This window comes from Mesoplodon densirostris, chromosome 18, assembly GCF_025265405.1.
Source record: "Mesoplodon densirostris isolate mMesDen1 chromosome 18, mMesDen1 primary haplotype, whole genome shotgun sequence".
In the NCBI taxonomy this organism is placed as follows: domain Eukaryota; kingdom Metazoa; phylum Chordata; class Mammalia; order Artiodactyla; family Ziphiidae; genus Mesoplodon; species Mesoplodon densirostris.
Window position 1 is genome coordinate 24085266 of NC_082678.1, and position 22501 is coordinate 24107766.

Genomic DNA, 22501 nt, shown 5'->3' on the forward strand with positions numbered 1-22501 from the left:
GCAAAGTTCAGACACTTTTGAAAAGATGTATATTCCGGTCAACATTTGTGTATTGAAGGACCCAGCGTGAGGATGTTTAGTCTCCTCCTGTTCTCAGTCCACGCTGAGCGCTGCCTTTAGACCTCAGCTCTGCTTTTTGCACTCGGGAAAATGGTGGAGGAGAGGGAGGGTACACAGCCATCCAATTCCAATGTCAGTGTCATTTGCTAACTGTGTGTGTGTGTGAAACATATATTCGTCTATTTTAGGTTGCACAGTTGGAAGAGGAAGGAACCAGAATTTAGTAGTGCATCCTTTGCAAGTAACACGTGTGTTGATATTTTATCCATATGCTTGTTAGGTCAGTATAAGCCTGACAACTAAATGACGGCTGACTTACATTGGTTTTTTTTTTTTTACACAATTAAATAATACTTAAATTTTTTGCTGTGCAGAGGATCTCGGAGGCGTGTAGGAGACCCTGAGGAAGGCTTTTATGCTGTCTATGGAAAATATTAAATTGCGCAGAGTCCAGAATCCATCATAGCAATTTTCAGGTCATTATCAGAGGATTAAGTGCCTTCTGTGCTCATGATTCTGTATCTCCAGCCAGGGGTTTCTCGACCTCAGCACTACTGACGTATGGGGCAGATGATTTTCTGTCATGCTAGGCTCAACCGAAAATTAAATAGAAGAGGAGAACGCATTAGAGGATGTTTAGCAGCATCCGTTAGCACCCCCTCCACCAACTGTGATGCAAAAATGTCTCCAAATATTGCCATCCGTGAGGGGTGAGGTGGCCCCTAGTTGACAACCTCTGGTCTACACCATGGAGGCCGTATCCCATGGAACAACGTAGCTCACAGCTGTGGGACCTCGGCTCTGTGAATGGTCACGTCGTGATGAGGTTGAGCGTTCAGTGTTAATATTGACTGTTTCTCAAAATGCGTCGTGCGCCACACAGAATCCAGTGCATGTCGTCATGGGCTCTGTAAAGGAAAGGTTTAGGAAGTGCCCTCTGCACAGGAAGCCTGACTGCAGGACTTCTCAGAGCCTTTACTGTCTTTATGTAACTGTGACTCTCCCAGAGAGGTTGCAGTTTGCAACTCTTTCCAATTTTATTTGCACAGAGCAAGTGATGTGTGTTAGTTGTGCTGGTGCTTTGCTTTGTGCCCAGGACCAGAATCTGGGAAACATGGCCCAGCTAGAGGTTCTCTGCTAGGTCCCTACCTCGACTCTGGGGATCCCTTAGACCAGGATCTAAGAAGACCTGACACCTTCTCCAGGATGTCCAGTCTGCCCTCATCTTTGGCGATAGGTCTGGAAGTTGTTGCAGGGGTGGAGATGCAGGTCTCTCACTGAGACCATAGCCCCCGCTCCAGGAGTGTCCTCACTCTGTTAGCTCATCCCAAATCAGCAAGGTCTGTTGACAGTTGCCAAGACATGGAAACAACCTAAGTGTCCATCAACAGATGCACATATGTATATGTATACACAATGGAATATTACTCAGCCATTAAAAAGAACGAAATTTTGCCATTTGCAGCAACACAGATGGACTTGGAGGGTATTATGCTTAGTGAAATAAGTCAGACAGAGAAAGATAAATACTGTGTGTCATTTATATGTGGAATCTTAAAAAACACGACAAACTAGTGAATAGAGCATAAAAGAAGCAGACTCACAGATACAAACTAGTGGGCACCAGTGAGGGGGACAATATGGGCGGGGAGTGGGAGATACAAACTGTCGGGCATAAGACAGGCTCAAGGCTGTATGCACAACACAGGGAGTATAGCCAGTATTTTGTAATAACTGTAAATGGAAAGTAACCTTTAAAAATTGTATAGAATGAAAAATAAGTAAATAAATAAATAGGAAAAAAAATCAGCAAGGTCTGAGCAAAACGAGCAAGTCTAACCACTTTGATAAGACCAAGAAAAAAAAAAAAAAAACAAGATCACATTTTGGGTCATGAGGACCGAGGTTCCTCACTTTGTCTCGGATTTCTGTGTGAGTCCAGCAAGTCCCTTTGTCCCTATATCCCCGACTCCACTTAGTAACGTCTTCCACAGTAGCCAGCCCCCAGGTGAGTGGAAGTGGTCTCCAGCGATGCTCCCCCTCTGGATGGAGCGCTGGTGGCATCACGTGCCTATGGATCCCTCTCCCTGGGGATGAGCTGGGAGGTCAGAGGGAGCCTGGGCTCGGTGCTGCTTCCACGTGACGAGCGGAGGGTGGGGCGTGGGCCCCGGTGCCGGCCTCCTTGTCTGTGAGATAAGGCCAACAGTCTCCCTGCCCCCTCCGGCGGGGGAGGAGGGTCCTGAGCCGGTGGGTGTGGGGTGCTCATGGGAGGGGCGGGCCCGGAGCCCCGTCGGTGCTGGCGTGATGACTCCACGTGAGGGCAGAGCTGGGGACAGCCATGAGGAGTGGGCCAGACGGCCGGCCGGCCATTGCCGTGGCTCTCGTGTTCTCCTGGGAGCTTGTTTCGCTGGCCAGCCAGGTCCATTTAAAGGGCTCAGTGGGCAGCCACGTTGCAGAACTTGGGATGGGATGGAGAAGCAGTAGCCTCTCTCCAACCTATTAGCATCCACTGCCCCCTACCCAGTGATAGCTCCTGGGCATGGGGGAGTCAGTTCCTTGGGGGGAGCCCCGTGGACTTGTTCTCGGGGGCAGCGGTGCCCCAGGACCACTCCCTGCCTGGTGGTTCCCATCGGCTCCATCAGCTGTGGCCCCAATGGCTGCTTGGATTCGTTTCCTAGAGCTGCCATCACAGGTCACCACGCCCTGCGGGGCTTAACACAACAGAAATCCATTCTCTTACATTTCTGGAGGGCAGAAGTCCAAATTCAAGGTGTAGGTGAGGCCATGCCCCCTCCAAAGGCTCCAGGGGAAAATTCATTTCTGGCTTCTTCCAGCCTCTGCTGACTCTGGGCCACTTCTCTCCAAGGTCGGTCTCTGGGGCCACATGGTCTCCCGCTCTGCTCTGTGTCCGCCGAGGGCCTGTCTGATGAGGATACTTGTGGTTACCTCCAGGGCCCACCCAGATATCCGGGCTCATCACCCCATCTCCGGATCCTAACTGCATCACTTCTGCAAGTCCCTCTGGTCATGTGAGGAAACGTTTGCAGGTCCCAGGGTGAGGATATGGATATCTCGGCCCAGCACTCAACCCACCGCAGGGATGCAGCATAGAGCAGAATTCGGGGAACCGGGAAATGAAGCAGAGGTCACAATAATCATTCACGGCCCTCCTTCCCCGCCCTATACAAATGGAATCTTAGAAATCATAGTAATAACTCACCTATTAATTAATTTCATCCTCACTAAAACCCCCCTGAGGTAGTACATTTATTATTCCTACTTTTCAGAGGTGCAGAGAGGTCAAGGAACCAGCCCTAGGCCACACAGCCGTGCATGGCAGAGCTGGGACTCTGGATGAGGGACCTGCCTCTCCTACCCTCCCTGTCTCTCTGGATGTGCAGGCTCGGCACTAATAGTGACTCTGAGTTACAGATACAGCAGTATTGTCACGTGTCACCTACCCCTAAAAGTCAAGCCACGGCCCGTGGGCTCAGCGAAGCAGCTATTCCTTCGGGCTGAAGGACAGACTCCAGGAGGTGAATGCATTTCTGTCTTGGGAAGTGAGATGAGGAGGTGAGGAGGGGTTGGGGACCTGCTTTGGGGTCTGACAGGTGGTGGCAGATCCATCTGGCTCACAGCTTCCGTGGACTTGCCTTGGCCTCAAGGGCACAGGGATAAACAGAGAGGGAGGCGGGTGAACAGAAAGGACTGCAGTGGGGGCTGTGCTCTTGGAGCCCGTGGGATGGAGCAGTGGGGAGACGCCCGTTAGCATCCCAGGCCTGCTTGCGAAAAGCCACGAGATTGTTGGTTTTTTTTAATTGAAGTACAGTTGATTTACAATGTTGTGTTAATTTCTGCTCTACAGCAAAGTGATTCAGTTACATGCATATATATTCTTTTTCATATTCTTTTCCATTATGGTTTATCCCAGGATATGGAATATAGTTCCCTGACACCACAGGATTTTGATGGTGAGCCCACCAGTCTGCTGAGGTGTATTTTTGAGGAGAGTTGGCTGTTCCAGATAATTCTGTAGTGAGGACATGCAGCCTGCAGGGACCCGAAGGTCTCAGAAATAAAGTCCATTCGAGTAATAAACAGAAAAACCATTTCCAGAAGCCCACGGCCTTCTTGGCCTCCATCACTTGTCCTCATTAGCTGTTGTGCTAATGTTCTCCTATCAAGTGTTGGCTAGGAGAAGCAAGGAGGTCCTTTACGTAAAGCCCTGAGTTCCCTAAAGTTATGTGCCTGCCCGTGATATTCATATTAGGTATTCAGTCAAAAGCGCTGGGTTGTGAATTGTTTAACTGCCCATCTGAGGCAGACCTACCACAAAGCTGATAAAGCTTCAGCCCAGGGCCTCTTGCTTCCCCTGTGGGTGCAGGAAGCTGTAAGAGGGGTGAGTGGGGTGCTGACTAGGAAGAAGAGACAGTTTCTACGTTAAGTATGAAATCTCAGGGAAAGGGGATCTAAATCCTCAGGGCACTGGTGATTTGTTGATATCTTTTCTCATTCCAAAGAAATAGTCACTCGCATGTCTAATTTAGTAGTCACAGTTTTGTACTCTTTTTTCCTAGAAGTGGTCCTCCAAATGTGTAAGTGTCAGGTCCCACTGAACCCAGCTCCTTCTTACTCACAGGAGAAATAGGACAAGACGAAGGAAGACTTTTCCAAACTCGTCACCACCCAAACGAAGCAACTCTGGGAAAATGTTCTTTCTAAGACCAATGTCAAGGCTAAGAATATTGAAACAGACCCATGGATCAAACAGATGCACAGATTGAGGTCGAAAGCAGAGTCCCTTAGAGGCTCACTGTAATGCTTTTATAATTTTCTTCATGGCAGAGTGCTTTTGGAAATTCATAAGATGAGTAAGATAATAAATAAGTCAATAAGTAACCTTATGAGTCCCCTTCTAACAGACATAGAGTTCTAGTGCAATTCCTGTGTTCAAGAGATTCTTGCTCCCCCCGCCCCAAGTTTTGATACTAGTATCTTGGAGTCTGATGGAGTTTTTGCAGCAGGAAAATTGTTCAGGCATCTAAGAATCAGTTATTTATAGAACATTTCTTGCACGCAGAGCACTTTGTCAAATGCTAAGGAAGATGTAAAAATCTTAGGCAGGCTCCGGCCCTTGAGAAACGTAGAGCTTTGTTGGGAAGGAATCCCACATGGCTCTGAAATCTTTCACTGTCGCCCCATCTCCTTCCCGATGCTACAGCACAACGACCACTCAACTCAGTTTCCAAAAGAGGGAATTTTGCCTGAGTGCCTGACAGCCCCGCCTCCCTCCGGCCGCTCAGGATGCTGGGAGCAGATGGTCTGGGCTCTGTGAACCTCCACAGATGATCTGTCCTAAGCCAGGTGATGGGGTTCGGGGAGCCCCATCATACTTCTCCACCAGGCGCGGCATCTCCCAGCCATGCTGGGAATGAACAGCTCTAAAAAACAAGCAGGGGGTCAACCAATTAGAAAATAATTAATGGATTATCACCAGATTCCTCCCCAGGGGAGCTCAGTGTGAGCCCTTAAAGCAGAGAGTATGTCATCTCTCATCACAGCTTCATAACGAGAGAATGTAGCAAAATATAAATTCTCAGGCATGCAGCTGAAATAGCTCTGCTTGCGAGGGCTTGGCATCGTTGCTTTTGGCAGGGAACGTGTGTCCAAATGCCAAAGAGAGACTAGTTATTTCAGCCGGAAAGGACAGAAATTAATTCCCAGGATCAGTTCAGTCTGTCCTGACTCAGGAGAACCAGGAAATTTACGAGATGCTACGGTTAGAAAGAAGGAAGCACGGCAGGCAGGATTTCTGGAAACTTTAGCATTAGAGTGAACATAACGCTATCCAGAAAGCATGCACATCAGCAGCTCTTGAGTAAGCCTGTGATTCCCATTAATTGTCTTTCCAGAAAAATACAGAGGGTAGTTCTTACAGAGCTGTGCACCCACTGTGGGTGAGATATGGAGCGCATTCATTGGTTCCCCAAACTTCATTGAGCACCTGTTGCATACAGCAAGAACAGAAGAGATGGGAGGTGTATATGGATTTGCAGGAGCGAGAGAGAAAGCTCACATCCAGGTGCAGAATTGGAGAAGCTTCAAAGAGGACGTTCCTTGAGAGTTTGACCCTGGAATCTGGAGATGAAAATGTGGAAGTAGGCATTCCCATGGGAGAAACAACACGAGGTGGGGAGGAGGGTCTGGGAGCATTAAACATAGTGCTTAGGTAGGAAGGGAATGGGGGGGGGTAAGACTAGAAAGGGTCAGAGGGGCTCCTGGGGGATACCAGAATCAGGGCTTTGGACCAGATTTCACCGGCAGCAAGGACATGGCGAAGAATTTTGCAGGAGGGAGACACGTGCTTGGAGCTCTGATTTCCAGATAATTTGGCCGAGGTCGGAGCCTGGAGAGACGAGGGGGAAGACGTGAGTCCTGACCATCAGTTAAGAGGCCACTGCAGGCGAGGTGTATGGGCTGAGGTGGCTGGGCAACAGGAGGAAAGGGAACACTGTAGAGGTTGCAGAGGTGAAATTGCAGCTTTGAGGAATGATTTGGAGGGGACAGGAGTCAGAGATTTCTGCGCTTCGCGGCCAGGTCGCCTGAGCCGTGACTAGCTTGTTCCTAGAACTGATGGGGCCTCGACTGCCCGTCCTGGTCCAGCCCCAGCCTCTCCGCTTTATGGGCCATCAGACAGTATTCCTTCGTATTTCTTTGCACGGTCTGGTGCCAAAATTATCCCCAGAGGGCCTGACCCCGCCCCATGAGGAACCTAAATACAGTGGAGGCATCTACGCCTTGAAACCAAGTGTGGGGAGGGGGTCTATCCTACCCCTTGTCTTTCCTCCAGACCGGAAATCGAGGAACCGAGGAAGTTTTTCAGGCCTGAAGCCGTGCGCTCAGCGACTGGGAGCGTGGCGCGGGGGAGGGTGGCGCCCAAGCCTCTGAGAACCTTCCAGGTCCTTCCTGAACCCTCTGAGTCACACCTGTCTCCCCTCCTTGCCAGATGTGTTCACAGCACCTGGTCCCTGAATACCACACCCCAGGGGCTCTGCCCTGACAATCCCAGGAGGGACCAGAGCCCGGGATGGCATCCTCCACATGCTCTTAACTCCCCACACCCCAGGAAGAGGACCCAGGCCCTCACTTAGCTGGGCGGCAGCAGCTGAGGTGCCCGGCTCCAGGCTTCCCACCCAGCCCCAGGCCAGACCTGCCTGAACGGTCAAAGGATGGAGAAAGCATTTTTCTCTAATGCCCCGAAGATAACTTGGCTACTGCTTCCTTAGCACACCTAGAGACCGCAGACAAGCCACAGTGGGATTCCCGGGTCCCTGGGATGATCCGTGACCTTGCAGACGTGCCAGAGCAGGCAAAGGGCAGTGTGTGGCACAGCAGTAAGACAGAGGTCCTTCCCTTCTTGCTTACAGGGTGTTCCGAGGATTTTGCTGTGGCTTGTGAAGCCGGTGGTTTCTAGTGACTCACTGCAAATGGGATGATCTACCTGCTCTCTAGTCTTTATAAGCAATAATAATAGTTAAAAATGGCAACCATCCTTGGGCAGCTGCTGAGCCAAAGGGTAAACTCATTATAAATTTTGAAATGGAAAGTTGCCCTCTGAAAAGATGTGCCAATTATACTTTCATCAATAATGCAAGAAAGCATTATACTCGATGCTACTCAGTAAGCCTGTTTAAACCCTTTTAAGGTTTCCATTTTAAAAGGATCTTATAATTGTAAAATTCATGTAGGTAACTACACAAGTTGGTCTACATAGGAAAACTCTTAAAAAGAGCAATACAGGGGGACTAGCCCTACCAGGTATTAAAGTGTTTTATGAAGTTTTTTAAAAGTTCAAACTATCATACCGGAGCATGGCTAGACAGAACATGAAACAGAATGGAAAGCCCAGAAATAGACCCAAAAATATAAATGGAAATTTATTGTGTGAAAAAAGATGATGTTTTTAATCAGTGAGATTTTTTTTAATGGACTGTTTAATAAATGATTTTTAGAGAACTGGCTAGCTAGCTAGCGGGGAAAAAGGTGCATGCCATACTAAATATTTTTACATACGTTTTACTAAATATTTAAATGGAAAAAATGAAACCAGAAAATACTAGAAGGAACCATGATTTGCTTTGGTTTTGTATTCCTGTCACTTCAAAGTGAGACTGGCTTTTCTAAGTATAATGTAGAAGTCAGAGCCGGAATAAAAGGAGTTGTCATTTCAGCTTTATAAAAATCAACATTTTTGCATGAAAAAGATCATCCCAAATAAAGTCCAAAAATTGGGGTGGGGGAAATATTTGCAAATCATAGTAGGGAAAAAGAGCTGATTTTTTACATGTGCACAGTCAGTAAGAAAAAATGAACAACCCAGCACAAACATGGGCAAAGGAAATAGAAATGACTCTTGAACACATGAAAAGATGCTCAGCTGAGTGATCAGCTCAGCTTCACTCCTAGCAAGATAGAGATACACATTTAAAATACACGGAGATACCATTTTTCACCTATTAAGTTGACAAAGATCAAAAAGTAACACTGTTGGCAAAGCTTCATGAAAATAGTCTCAGACAGTGCTCACCCTTGGAGGAGGGCAGCTTGGTAATTTCTGTAACAATGACAAATGTATTAATGTCTACCTTTGACCCATTGATTACGCTTCTAGAATTTCACTGTACAGACATCCTCCCGCACGAGGGAAACGTCACAGGTACAGGTTAGACTTCACAACATCGCTTGTAGTAACAAAAGGTTTCAAACAACCTAGATATTTACCAATAAGGAATAAGGTGAATTCTGTGATTCCCAAACACTGGAATACTATGCAGCCTTACAAAGGAATAAGGAGCATTCTGGGTGCTGAATTGGAACAGTTGCCAAAACCTAGTGACGAGAGCAAAGCAAGTTTCAGGACTGTGTGGATTTTATGCTACAAAACCTATAAGGGTAAAAGCGGAGAGAAACAAGGGAAAAAACTGGTCACATCAGTTACCTCTGGAGACGGAAGTCGGTGAACGGGCAGACGGGGGTGGAAGGGAGATTTTTGAAATTTAAAATTTTGAACTGTGTAAATATTTCCTATTCAGAACAATTTTTGTGGAAAACTCCAGTACTTCTGAGGGCAAGGAGCAGAGTGGATTTTACCCCTCACCTCAAGGTCATGGGACTTGTAACCGAGGTTTGCTTTTTATGAATGAAAGCAACATCCCATCAACACTTTGTGCTTTATTTTTTGGTATCGACTTTATTTCTTCCTTTAAAAGTAAGGCTAGTTTAAAGACCAGGATTATCTTGGCTGATACTGTACATAACAATCCCTCCCCCCATATATATAATATATTTTTAATATAGTGATATTTACTTTTGCCACATTGAGCTGCGTTTTTAGAAATCTACTTTCTTTTTTTCCTTGGGTATAACAAACAGGTAAAAAAAAGCAGGTAATTTCTGTGTTGGCCATATTTTTTTAATTTTTATTTTATATTGGGGTATAGCCAATTAACAATGTTGTGTTAGTTTCAGGTGTACAGCGAAGTGATTCAGTTATACAGATACATATATACATTCTTTGTCAAATTCTTTTCCCATTTAGATCCTTTTTACAGAATATTGAGCAGAGTTCCCTGTGCTGTACAGTAGGTCCTTGTTGGTTATCTCTTTTACCATTTTTATGTTTGCAAGCGCACAACCATAATCAGAGCACAGGCCAGTGTGCTGCAGAACGGGCTCTCCTCTGGGGGCCAAAAAGCCCCGACCTGTCACATTTGCCAGTTTCCATGGTGTAAATTCTCCCACGACAGCAGATGTCAAGCTACCTGTCCAAGCCAGCTCCAGCACACCCCTGCTGGTTGTCCCCAAGGAACAAAGGGCACACAAACAACGTTTCTGATTTTTTAAAAAAAGAAAAAAAAATAGACAACTCTCAGCAGCTCTACCTTAACCATTAAAAAAAACCCAAAACAAACAAACAAACAAAAAAATCCCGTGAGAAGGAAGGTGGGAAGGACCCCGTGATGCCCTTTCTTTGTGCTCCCGCCCCCGCCCCGGCTGTGACACTGGCCCTGGGAGGGGCGGAATGGCTAACCAGAGAGTTATGCATCCCCACCCAACAGTAAATATGAATGTTTTAAAGAGCAATTTGTCCTCCTGAGGAAGTTACACTCAATTTGCCACATTTGTTTTTCTATTTGGAGGCTGGAGGCCCGACTGTTAGACTGTTGTTGTAGCTGGAACCCATCAGCTTGCAGCTCCGCTTAAGAAAACTCCACCTCTTCCCCAGCCCTGCTCCAAATCCCAGAATCATTGCTTCTCTTTCTGCTACTCTAGCTCAGGGTGACTAACTCAGCTCAGGACTTTGCAGTCTTTCCACCAGACTCCCAAGAGAGTCGAGCAGTCCCAGAGTTTAAGCCTCAAAGTAGCCTTGGGAACTAGAGCCTGGCCCGGCTCTCTTTTAAAATAAAAATAAATGTGAATAAAGTAAGGAAAAGCTGGCCGGTGGCCGGCAGACCTAGTAAACTGCTAGGACTGAAGCAGTTTAACATGAGACACTTCGGATAATTATACCAATAGTTCAAGCCTCCCCTCCACCCCCAGCTGGAAGGCTGCCTGCCCAGAGCTTGCTGTCTTGGGGGGACGTCCCAGCCATCTTTTCTCACCTCCTTTTGGAGAACAAAGATCTGCTACACTTCTAGTAAATTTTAAGCATACAGTACAGTGTGATTAACTAGAGTCGCCATGCTGTATATTAGATCCCCAGGGGTTATTCATCCTGCACAACTGAAACTTTGCACCCTTTGACCAATATCCCTCCATTTCCCCCTCCCTCCAGCCCCTGGCAACCACTGTTCTCCTCTCTGCTGCTATTAAATTTGACTTTTTCAGAGTCCACATAGAAGTGAGATCACTCAGTGTCTGTCTTTCTGTGTCTGGCTTATATCACTCGGCTTAATGTCCTCCAGGTGCACTGATATTGTTGCAAAAGGCAGGATTTCCTTCTTTTTTAAAGCTGAATTATCTTCCGTTGTGTGTATATACCACATTTTCTTTATCCATTCACCCATCGACAGACATTTCGGTTCCTTTTGCTACCAGCCAGAGAAAACTCTCTGCTTTCAAGAGTCATGTAACTACATTAGACCCTGCTGGTTAGGTTAATCTCCTCATCCCCGGTCAACTGTGCCACAACATAGAATAATCCTAGGAGTGACAGGTCATCATGTTCACAGATTCTAGCGATGAGGGCGTGGAACCTTGAAGGCCAGTTCTAGAATTCTGCCAACCACAACATCTCTATTTTCTCAGAGATATGTGATGTGGTTTCTCCACATTTATTCATTATTTGGCTACCTTAATAGAAAGAAAACATCTTGAATGGGGGTGGTAATTATCCTCTTCTGCTCTGCACTGGACAATCCATGTTGGGCTCTTGCATTTCATTCTGGGTGTCAGAAATAAGAGGGAAGTGGGACTTCCCTGGTGGTCCAGGGGTTAAGAATCCACCTTCCAATGCGGGGGACGCAGGTTCGATCCCTGGTCGGGGAACTAAGATCCCACATGCCGTGGGGCAACTAAGCCCACACGCCGCAACTCCTGAGCCCATGTATATGAGCCCGGAGATGTGTCCTCAAGAGAGGAGACAGTGACAGACAACAAGACAACAAGAAAGAAGGTGGCCGTCTGCAAGCTAAGGAGAGAGGCTGCAGGAAAAGCCAAACCTGGCGACACCTTGATCTTGACTCGAGCCTCCAGACCTGTGAGAGAATAAATTCCTGTTGTTGGAACCGCCAGCCTGTGGGATTTTGTTTGTGTAGCCTGAGCTGACAGAGAGAGTAGGTCAGGGATCTTCATCCAGTTACAATGTGGACACGGTGCCTGAGACACACAAAAGCTTTGACGATGCTCTGAGGCCTGAACAAAGAAGATGGATTGGCTCAGAAATGGAAAAAAAAAAATCCCAAAACAAAATGAATTAATATGTAATTAAATGTCCACAGAACAATGAGCCAGTGTTGACTTGGTTATATTACTAGATACTATATTCTTTGTTGTTGTTTGTTTATTTTGATACTTTATTCTTAACAGATTCAGAATGATAAAAGAAAACTTTCAAAAGGGATAGCAAAAAATATTGAATGAGGGGTGGATTGTAATATGTTTGACGTGATATAAGGTGAAGGTCTCCAAAAGTAGGGGCACCCAGAGGCCACCAGGACCCTGGAGCAGGTACCAAGAAGGCTGGGACCAAGAGCTGCCAGACATCCATCCTTCCACATCAGTTTATAAACCTGAGCCTCTTCCTCAAGACAAATGACTTTCACTCAGGACAGCGTTAGTATTTGACTGTATTCACACAGGGTGAGGTGAGTGCAGAGCAAAACAAAACAAAAGAAAACTCCATTCCCTCCTGAGGGTCTGGACCCTTGGAGGTAAAGTCTGAGGTGACCAAGTGAAATTTTCTTGGAAAACTACTGTTTTTTATTTAAAATGATTGTTTCATTTTCCTCCCCATAACGTGTCTTTATTTATTTATTTATTTATTTATTTATTTTTGCATTACACGGGCCTCTCACTGTTGTGGCCTCTCCCGTTGCGGAGCACAGGCTCCAGACGCGCAGGCTCAGCGGCCATGGCTCACGGGCCCAGCCGCTCCACGGCATGTGGGATCCTCCCAGACCGGGGCACGAACCCGTGTCGTCGGCAGGCAGGCTCCCAACCACTGCGCCACAGGGAAGCCCTATATTTATTTTAATATAAAAGTAATTTTAAAAACTATTTACCAGTGAGAACATTTGACACGCCAAGAATATCGGACGTGTTTGTTTGGTTATGTACCCCCTCAGAGACCTCAGAGGTAAGGTATCATGGTTTGATAAATACGGATGTATAGGGACACCCAAACCCTGCCCCATAATCCCACCTAGCCCGTCCCGGTCAGCTTCACCTTCACCGGGTCAGATGACATGTGCCGACTTGCCTTGCTTTCCAGTCAGAAGACCTCCATCTTTTCACTCAGCCATCTATTTTATCCATCCTTCCTCTCTAATCCTCAGATATACCTGTCCCTCGCCTGCCTCTCGTAATGTCCATGTTGTCCCCAATCCAGGAGCACACCCCACATCTCCCCGTCAATCCAAACACCACCCATGTGGATCCAGCTGAAGTCCACTTTCTCCCATCGGAGTCTTCCTCTGACTACTTCACCATAGAATCGTCTTTCCCTTCCCCAAAATGTTAAGGCGTTTTTGTCTGAACCCATGTCCAGCAGTTGTTTACAACTGCCGTATATTTTGCTCTGATGATTTCATAGACGTACCACTTGTCTCCCAGACTGGGCTCTGAGCCTCTGCATGGCAGTGGCATTGTTTTTCAGCTTTTTCTTTTTATCCTGGCAGAAAAGTTTCCTGAGCAGGACCAACAGTACATGGCTAATTAATTCTTCTTTTCTCATAGGACATATTGATTAATCTCACTCAGCTTCCAGCTCTCCTCATCAATCTTGACCCTCATTCTTTTCATTCTCATCAATTACCTTCTCTCTCCTACCTCCTGACTCCTAAGGTCAGGAAATATTGGGAAGTATAAAATACAGACTTTTTCATGGGAAAGTGCCGGAAGAGGCCCAGGATCACTCCCTGAGATCCCAGATTATACGAGGCCCCTAATTTGACTCTTAACCGTCTGCGCTTTTCCTTCACAGTATTTGTCATGGTCAGTGGTTAGGTATTTGTGGATGTGTGTGTGGCACTGTGTAACTGTTTGCCTGTTTCGCTCACTGGATTGTAAACTCTCTGAGGGCAGGGAAGCCCCGTGGCTGCTTTGTCCCCCATGGTACCTTAAGCACAGCCTCAAGCCTCATTCATATCAGGTGCTTCATACTCTTGCCAAATGAATGAAAGAACGGAGAGTCCAGACAAGGCGCTTCGGCAGGTCTTTGCGCTCTTGTTCCCGCAGCTGAAGAAAAACTCTTCCTGCTCTTTCAGGCGACACAAGATATACAAAGAGCAGCTGAATCTCACTTCCCTGGATCCCCCACTGCAGCTCCGCCTGGAGACCAGCTGGATCCAGTTCCACCTGGGGATCAGCCGCCACGGCCTGTACTCCCGGTCCAGTCCTGTCGTCAGCAAACTTCTCCACGACATGAGGCACCTTCCCACCATCAGCGCTGGTGAGGGTCACAGGACCAGACGGGATGGACTGACTCTCTCCCAGAGAGGCTGGGTAAACCAACCAACCAGGCCAGGCTCCAGGGTGAAATAGTAAAGGGTTGATTCTGACACCCCAGAGAGAAAGAAGAAAAACAGACAGTGATCTTTTTCCCTTTGAAAGAGATCTGACAACCGTGATCTCATCACAATCCCATAACGGAGTCACAGGAGGTGTTCCGTAGCTTACAGAAAGCTGATGGCCACTACTGATCCTGTGCTCCTTTTGAATCTCGCGACTCTCTCTTATACAGTGATCTCATGATGTAGACATTATCACTGCCGCTTTACACATGGGAAAACTGAGGCTCGGAGAGTTTAAAAGTGACCTGGCCGAGGACCCAGTGGTGGCCTGCTGCCTGAGGCCTCGAGCACTACGCCAGCCTAAGGGACACACTGAGGGATTTGCAGACACCAGCCAGCACCGGTTTCCCCACCAGCTGTTGCTGGAGCGTCCACGGAAGGGCTAGAGAGCATGGGGCCTGGATGGAGCAGGCTGGGAGGCTGCGGCCCCAAATGGGGCTCGGGGAGGTCTCCTATTGAATGCGTAAGGACCCCAGGCTGCCTTCCAGGCTCCCCCTCTGGTGTCTGAACCAGAGTCGAGGGTTCTCAGCGCCTTGCTCCTCCTTCGCAGACTACAGTCAGGACGAGAAAGCCTTGCTTGGAGCCTGCGACTGCACCCAGAGTAAGTGGCCTGGCCCCGCCCCCGGGCCCTGGCCCCGCCCAACCCCGGCCACGCCCGTGCCCTGCCCCCCCTGTGGCCCCACCCCACCCCGGGCCGGCCCCGGGCCCTGGCCCTGGCCGCGCCCCATCCCCGGCCCCGCCTCACCCCCCGGACCCTGGCCCAGGCCACACCACGCCGCGCCCATGCCCTGGCCCCGCCCAGGCCCCCACCTCCATCCCCCTCCCTCCCCTCACTGCCCTGTGAAGCCCAGTACCTGGCAGCAACGAGAAGGTCCAGCTGCCCACTCCATGGGCTCCGTCAGCAGCTGAGGAGCATGAGTCCCTCATCTCTGAGAACCTACATTTCTCCCCACCTTCCCGCACAAAAGAAAAGGCATTTAAGAGGAGCTCTTGGGTAGGACCCTGCTGGGCGGCAGGTGGTCCTTGGCCCAGCATCTTCCGTACCATCCAGGAACTTGTCAGAAATGCAGAATCTCAGTCCCCGCCCTGATTTTCTGAGTCAGAATCTGGATTTTCACAAAATCCTCAGGGGACTAGAGTACATTTTCAGATTTAGGAAGCAATGGTGCAGGATGGTGGTTCTCAACCCGGCGGCAGAGTAGTCACCCAGGGAGCTATAAAAATTGCTGCGTCTTGGTCCCCACCCCAGGGGCTTTGATTCGATTGCCATGGGGAAGCCCAGGCACCAGCATTTTATATTAAAACACTCCAGGTGATCCTCATGCAGCCAAGGTTGAGACCCCTGGGGTAAATGATGGGTAGAATCAAAAAGATAGGCATGAGATACAGCACGGTCCCTGCCAGGGCGCTGTGACTTAGGTACAGGTGTGCCTGGACAGTCACTGCCGGCCACGAGGAGCCCCCTCCAGTGACCTCGATGAACTGAGCACACGTCAGAGATTTCCGTGGGTCATGACTTGTAAAGACACAAGTTTGTAGGGCCTGGGGCTTCCGTTTTCTTTAGTTTCGCCCCTGCCATTTGCCATTTTTTAGAAGGCAAAGGTGAGGGAGGCATTATCCCGCCCCTCGCGGGGCTGACGGCAGGGCAGGGGCAGGGCCAGGCGAGTGAGGTGCCCAGGACACACATCAGGAGGCACACATCAGTACCCACTGTCAGGACCATGCACCTGCACCCCAGGTGTCACCAAGCCCCATCACAGCCCAGGTGTCTAGTCTTACGTAGGAAGAGATATCAATAACCAAGTCTAATGCCATGTAACAGGTGGCATAGTCAGAGTCTCCAAGGCACAGCTGAAGCAAAGAGGAAGGGGTCAGCTCTTCTTAGGAAAACATCCTTTGAGGTTTTCAGCAAGTGTCCCTCTGGGGAAACCTGCACTGTTTTGCCCTTTCCCTGTAACAGCAGAGAAAGTTTTATCTTGAGTCGCTGGACACACTCTCCACGGCCTGACCCGATGGACTGTACCCTGCAGGCTCTGAGAGCAAATCCTACTCTTTAGGGTCTCGAGTAAGAAGGGCGAAGAGAAGAAATGGGCTGGGTTTATTGAATGAGGAAATGATCACAGCCCGGAGCTTGGGCCCAGAAGCATCGTTAACTCCCCCTTCTCCCCAAACAGTCGTGAAACCCAGTGGGGTCCACCTCAAACTGGTTCTGAGGTTCTCGGACTTCGGGAAGGCCATGTTCAAACCTATGAGGTAAGTGACTGCTCTCCTCACCTCCATATGCACAGCTGTGGCAGCCCTGGGGGAGTTCTGACCCAAAATGAATAAAAGTGGTCTAAAACCTTTAAGCCAAGCATTTATAGACTGTTTTGGGGGCCATCTGCACAAGCATACAACTGTTTTGGTGATAATGATTCAAAATAGTAAGAGCTGGGTCTTTGCTAGTATTTCTGCTACACACTTGATATGCATTGTGCCTTTAGATCATCAACCATCTTATGAGTCTGGGACTGTTACAATGTCCACTTTATGGATGAAGACACTGAGGCCGGGAGAGGCCAGCTCGTCCCAACCTCCCAGCTGCAAGCAATGGAAGCAGGATTCAAACCAGGCAGCTGGACTGCCAAATTCACACTCTACCTCCAGAAATGAGCCTCGCTTTTTTCCAGGGCTAGGACCCTCCAAAAGATTAGAGATATCTACATAATAATACTTGTTTTGACTGAAAAACTAGACCATGAAGAAAGGCTACCCTGAAGCCAATCACACTTCTTTTAAATTTTTATGTATTTAGTTTTTTATACAGCAGGTTCTTATTAGTTATCTATTTTATACATATTAGTGTACATATGTCAATCCCAATCTCCCAGTTCATCCCACCACCATCACCCCCCTCACCACTTTCCCCCCTTGGTGTCCATACGTTTGTTCTCTACAGCCAATCACACTTTTAATTTCTATTTTATTCATAACAACAGCAAATACATGCCTTTAAAATTTTGTAGTGTGTCTATGTGGGCGAAATAATATGTATTCAGTCTACGGACAGAGCTTGGTGTGCGTATGGGTTCCTGGCCCCCAAAGGGTCTGCAGCAGAGGTTTGAGATTCCTGAATCAGGAATGGTCCCCTGGATACGACACGCCCAAGAGAAAAGGGCCCAGGAGGGGTCCCATTACCCAAGTCATGCTTTCTGCCAGAAGGCACGGTCTTCTGGTGGAATCCCATTCGGCTGACTTAGATTCCAAAACTTCCGTCAACGGAGAGGCATACTGAAGGCCCTGAAGGTGGGTCTGATGGTCGAATGAGCACTAAATAAAGAGTCTTAGCTCTGATCCCTGCACTGCCCTAGCAAAAACCCTTATAAAGCACTAAGCACTTACACACTTAGGCGTATAAAGTACTAAGGAGAGCTTTATAACACATCAGCTGCGCGTTGAATCACTTGGGAAGCCTTGAAAAACCCCGATGCCTGAATCCCACCCTCAGGGGGTCCAATAGGATTGGTCTGGGGGCCCCCTCTAATCCCAAGGCAAGGACAGCCTTGAAAACCACTGCCACACAAGGAGATCTTCCATTTTTCCATGTGAAAATCCAAAACTCTAGTTATTTGGTCCATTTAAATAAATAACGATGTATTGGGAGATTGGGATTGACATATATACACTAATATGTATAAAATAGATAATAAGAACCTGCTGTATTAAAAAGAAATAAAATTCAAAAAAGAAAAGAAACAGATGGAGTACTACAAAATAAGTAAATAAATATATAACGATGTACGTGAAACGAGGGAATATCTGCCTGTATTTAATTTACCGATGAAAAAAAACTCATCATATAAAACAATACAGAGATTTGGAAATATTGCTTCCCCCCACCCCCAGTCTCACATGTCACTTGTCCAAAATTTTTGACATTGGTCCTCAGCATCGCTGGAGTCGAGTTTGGGGTCAATGTTAAATCCATGTTAAATTCTGCCCCTGTCACCACCAGCAGCCTGTTTTAACCAGTTCAGTCGGGTAATAAAAGCAGCATCTCAGCTGAATGAATCTGTCCCAAACAAAATAAAGAAATTGAGAGGGAGCCCTTGAATACGTTAAGACTCCCTTTTCTGAGGGATGGTTTGGGGAGGGGGGGTCTCATCTTATATTCAAGCCTATTAAGTACTAAAAAGAACTGTGTACCTTTTAAAAGCGACAGCTTTGCGCACACAGGGCAATCAGCCCAGGTCCAGAAGCAGGTCCAAGATTCTTGGGTGCCACGCAGCTGAACACAGAGCCACCGTCGTGTCTGGGCCATTGGAGAGTTTTAAATGATCGTTATGGTTAGTCGTGCATGTTTAATGTATAGTCCTAACTGAGCATCAGTTAGAGAGAAAGCAGAGGAACACTGATGTAGAAACACGAGATGTTAAAGAGAAGCGTCAAAATAACGATCGATCTGCAAATTCACCATTTATCGCCAGATCCACGAATTGCATTCTCTGAGCAAAATTCATATGTGGCACATTAAGATGTCTGTAATTTTTAAAAACTGGAAGCTAATAGAAAGTGGATGAGCTCTATTTGGGGGAGAAAAATCTACTCACACTTGTGGTGTTTTATTTGCAAGAAAGCCCATGAAGTAACAGCCTGAAATCTCTTCTCTGCCTTGTCAATTATGAACAAAATGCAAAAAGTGCTCAACTGAACCAGCTCAACTGTTTCCCTGAGTATAATGCAAAAGCTTCCAACATTAGGTCACAAAAGCCATTTGATGTACACTCATGCCATAACACAAAGTTTAATCTGCATTTTCTAAAATTTAGTCCCAAGCCAAAGTATCATTTTAAAATGTATTTCTTGAAAAAGCATGCAATTTTTTTCTACAAGTAATGTAAAGTAAACAGCATTTGTCCCTTTTTAAAAAAGGAAAGTAGAAATTTATCTTTGGGTAATACAAATTATGACCACAAAGATCATATTTTTAATGTGATATAATTCAATAGATGCAATGAGAAATGCATCTGTGCTTCTCAAGCTTTGGGAAGTACTGACGTAAGGGAGAAATGATTTTCAAATTTAAAATCATGCCTAAATATGCCATACAAAAATGAAGAAATGATGGTTTAGAAAATTCTAAAGGGCATCCCAGAGACTGTGTAGTCTCTCTTTTTTTTTAATTTTTATTTTTTCTTTACCTTTTTTTTTTTTTCTTTTCCTGGCCAGGGGTTAAACCCGTGGGTCGCAGCAGTGAAAGTGCCGGGTCCTAAACACTGGACCGCCAGGGAACTCCCAGACTGTGTATTCTTACATACAGAATTCAGGAATGAAAACGAGCTGAGAACACACAGACAGTCCTTGCTGACCTGGACATTCGGCGATGCTATAAGCAGCCCTGGGTCAGGCCTGGGCCGTACTCTAAGTGCGGCTGCACCTTTTAAAGGAGAGTGCCACTCTGGGCAGCCCCTTGCCGTGGTTTCCAGGACTGGCTGGTGTTTGGGACGCAGCACCCATCACTGGTTCCATTTCAGGCGCCGCGTACTTACAGCTCATTACACAACATTACGCCGATTTACATTTACGTTGCTTTCACAGCCCTCGTGCAGCCCCGCACAGTGGATTATAAAATTATTTGAAGATCCTCCTTCTTCCAAGGATGATCTGAGGCCAGTCAGCCTGGGGCCAGCAGCCGGGATGCCCTTCATATTACTGGGAGGCACGTAAACATACATACCCAGCCGGCCCTTCATGACCAGGCAGGATGGTGCTTTTCAGGAATCTAGTAGGGGTTCTTTAACGTACATAAGTACCTATCCTCTGCATTAGCCTCCCTTCAATCTCTGGCAGGACCCGCTCTCACGACCCGGGTGAGGTGCCTCTGAGTAGACGGTCGATTCACAGACCCAGATCTTCTCGCTCTTCCGTGTCAGTCACGCTAAATTGCACCTGTAGGGCACTTTTCCTTTTATAAAGTTCTGTCTCGTACCCCACCTCTCTTAATCCTTGGCCCCCGGTGTACACAACCTCTGGTGTGTTAGCCAGTGCCCTGTCTTCTGTGTATGTGCGGAAGAATGGATTTCTTCCCCCCAACCACTGGGCTTTTCAGAGAATCAGCGGCTGTCACCAGAGCTGCTGGAGAAGGAGGCTTGGCACCGGAGGGGGGTGGGGGGGCCTCCAGCATGGTCCGCATCTTGCAAGCAGCTTCGCTCCTCCCGCCTGCGGTCTCCCCGGCTGAGGGAGCCACGGGCTGCTCCTGATGTGCTGCCCCATTGTCCGTGCATCCCTGCAAAGCATAAAAGCGTGTCTTCCTTGCCGTCTGGTCACGTATGTCAGCTCTTTCCTCAGGCTCCCAGCTGAGGTCTGAGTCCAGGGCGTGATTCCTTCCTTCCAGACAGCTGCGAGATGAAGAGACGCCCGAGGACTTCTTCTACTTCATTGATTTTCAGAGACACAACGCTGAGATTGCGGCTTTCCATCTGGACAGGTAGGGTCTGGCCCCAAGGAGGTGGCGCTGACTGTGGAGGCCAATCCCCAGAGGGTGCCCCAGGGAGACCCTGCCCCCCACCCACCACTTCTTCCTGGCACTTCATCTTCTTCGTGGGTCCCAACACGACCCATCCAACCCCATGGATCGAAAATCACAAGGCCTTTTTTGTTATTTATTTATTTTATTTTTGGCTGCGTTGGGTCTTTGCTGCTGCGCGCAGGCTTTCTATAGTTGTGGCGAGTGGGGGCCTCTCAATGCGGTGGCTTCTCTTGTTGCTGAGCACGGGCTCTAGGCGCACGGGCTTCAGTAGTTGTGGCACACGGGCTCAATAGTCACGGCTCACAGGCTCAGTAGTTGCAGCTCACGGGCTCTAAGGCACGCAGGCTCAGAAGTTGTGGCACACGGGCTTAGTTCCTCCATGGCATGTGGGACCTTCCCAGAGCAGGGTTCGAACCCGTGTCCCCTGCATTGGCAGGCGGATTCTTCACCACTGCACCACCAGGGAAGCCCCACAAGGCCTTTTTTTTTTTTTTTTTTTTTTTTTGCGGTACGCAGGCCTCTCTCACTGTTGTGGCCTCTCCCGTTGCGGAGCACAGGCTCTGGACGCGCAGGCTCAGCAGCCACGGCTCATGGGCCTAGCCGCTCCGCAGCATGTGGGATCTTCCCAGACCGGGGCACGAACCCGTGTCCCCTGCATCGGCAGGCGGACTCTCAACCACTGCGCCACCAGGGAAGCCCCACAAGGCCTTTTAATGTAATGAAAAGAGTCACTTAGTAAGAAAACTAACCCTGCCAGACTGCCCAAGCTACACCTGAACCTGACATTGTGAGTTGGCTCTAGTTTCCTGCCCTGAAAGTGGGGAGAATGTGCCCACGGCCATTTCCCCAAAGGGTCTCAAGGTTACGATATTAAAAGGTGAGAGCACCTTCCTCAATTTCCTAGCTCCCTCTGTTTGCCTGTCATTGCTACTCGAGGTGTGGTCTGGGGACCAGCTGCCTGGCCACCCCCTGGGAGCTCTTCAGAAATGCAGACTCTCAGCCTCACCCTGGACCCACTGACTCAGAGCTGCATCTGAACAAGATCGCGGGTGACTCATGTGCACATTGGAGTGTGAGAAGCACTGAGCTAAGACACATCTTGGAGGGTGGAAGCTTTGCCCAGGAGGCCTAATGGGATAAGGATTCCTTTCCCTCCCCTTCTCCCAGCCCCTTAGATGCAGGCTTGCCCTCGGCAGGGTCAGCTCTGCACTGCGGAGACCCCCGCCCTCGGTTGGGTGTGGTCAGAAGGCCGGTACATTTCTTTTTTTTTCTTTTTTTTTTTTCTTTTTTGGATCCTGCCGCTTGGCTTGCGGGCAGGATCTTAGTTCCCCGACCAGGGATCGAACCCGTGCCCTCTGCAGTGGAAGCGTGGAGTCCTAACCACTGGACGGCCAGGGAATTCGTTTCTAATGGGCGATCATCCCCCAGATCTGAACTGGCCTCCCCCTCTTTCAGGATTCTGGATTTCCGACGGGTACCACCGACCGTAGGGAGGCTAGTCAATGTCACCAAGGACATCCTGGAGGTCACCAAGAATGAGATTCTGCAGAGTGTTTTCTTTATCTCTCCAGGTAGGCTTCTGGCCAAAGCAACACTCTGGGTCTAAGAATGTGGTTGGCCAGTGTGGTCTGACCTCCCGCTG

The 22501-nt window shown here is 48.2% G+C and overlaps 1 protein-coding gene across 2 annotated transcripts in view; it reads left to right on the forward strand.

Moving 5' to 3' along the window:
* Positions 1–22501, forward strand: part of FAM20A (FAM20A golgi associated secretory pathway pseudokinase) — a 42298-nt gene that overhangs the window by 15094 nt on the left and 4703 nt on the right. For both annotated transcript variants that reach the window (XR_009530396.1, XM_060081607.1), the window contains exons 2-6: positions 14046–14230; positions 14902–14952; positions 16526–16604; positions 20725–20817; positions 22315–22430. Coding sequence is in view for 1 of the 2 variants with exons in the window: in XM_060081607.1 (XP_059937590.1) it covers positions 14046–14230; positions 14902–14952; positions 16526–16604; positions 20725–20817; positions 22315–22430 (524 nt within the window). In the remaining variant the exon portion in view is untranslated. The remainder of the gene's footprint in view (positions 1–14045; positions 14231–14901; positions 14953–16525; positions 16605–20724; positions 20818–22314; positions 22431–22501) is intronic.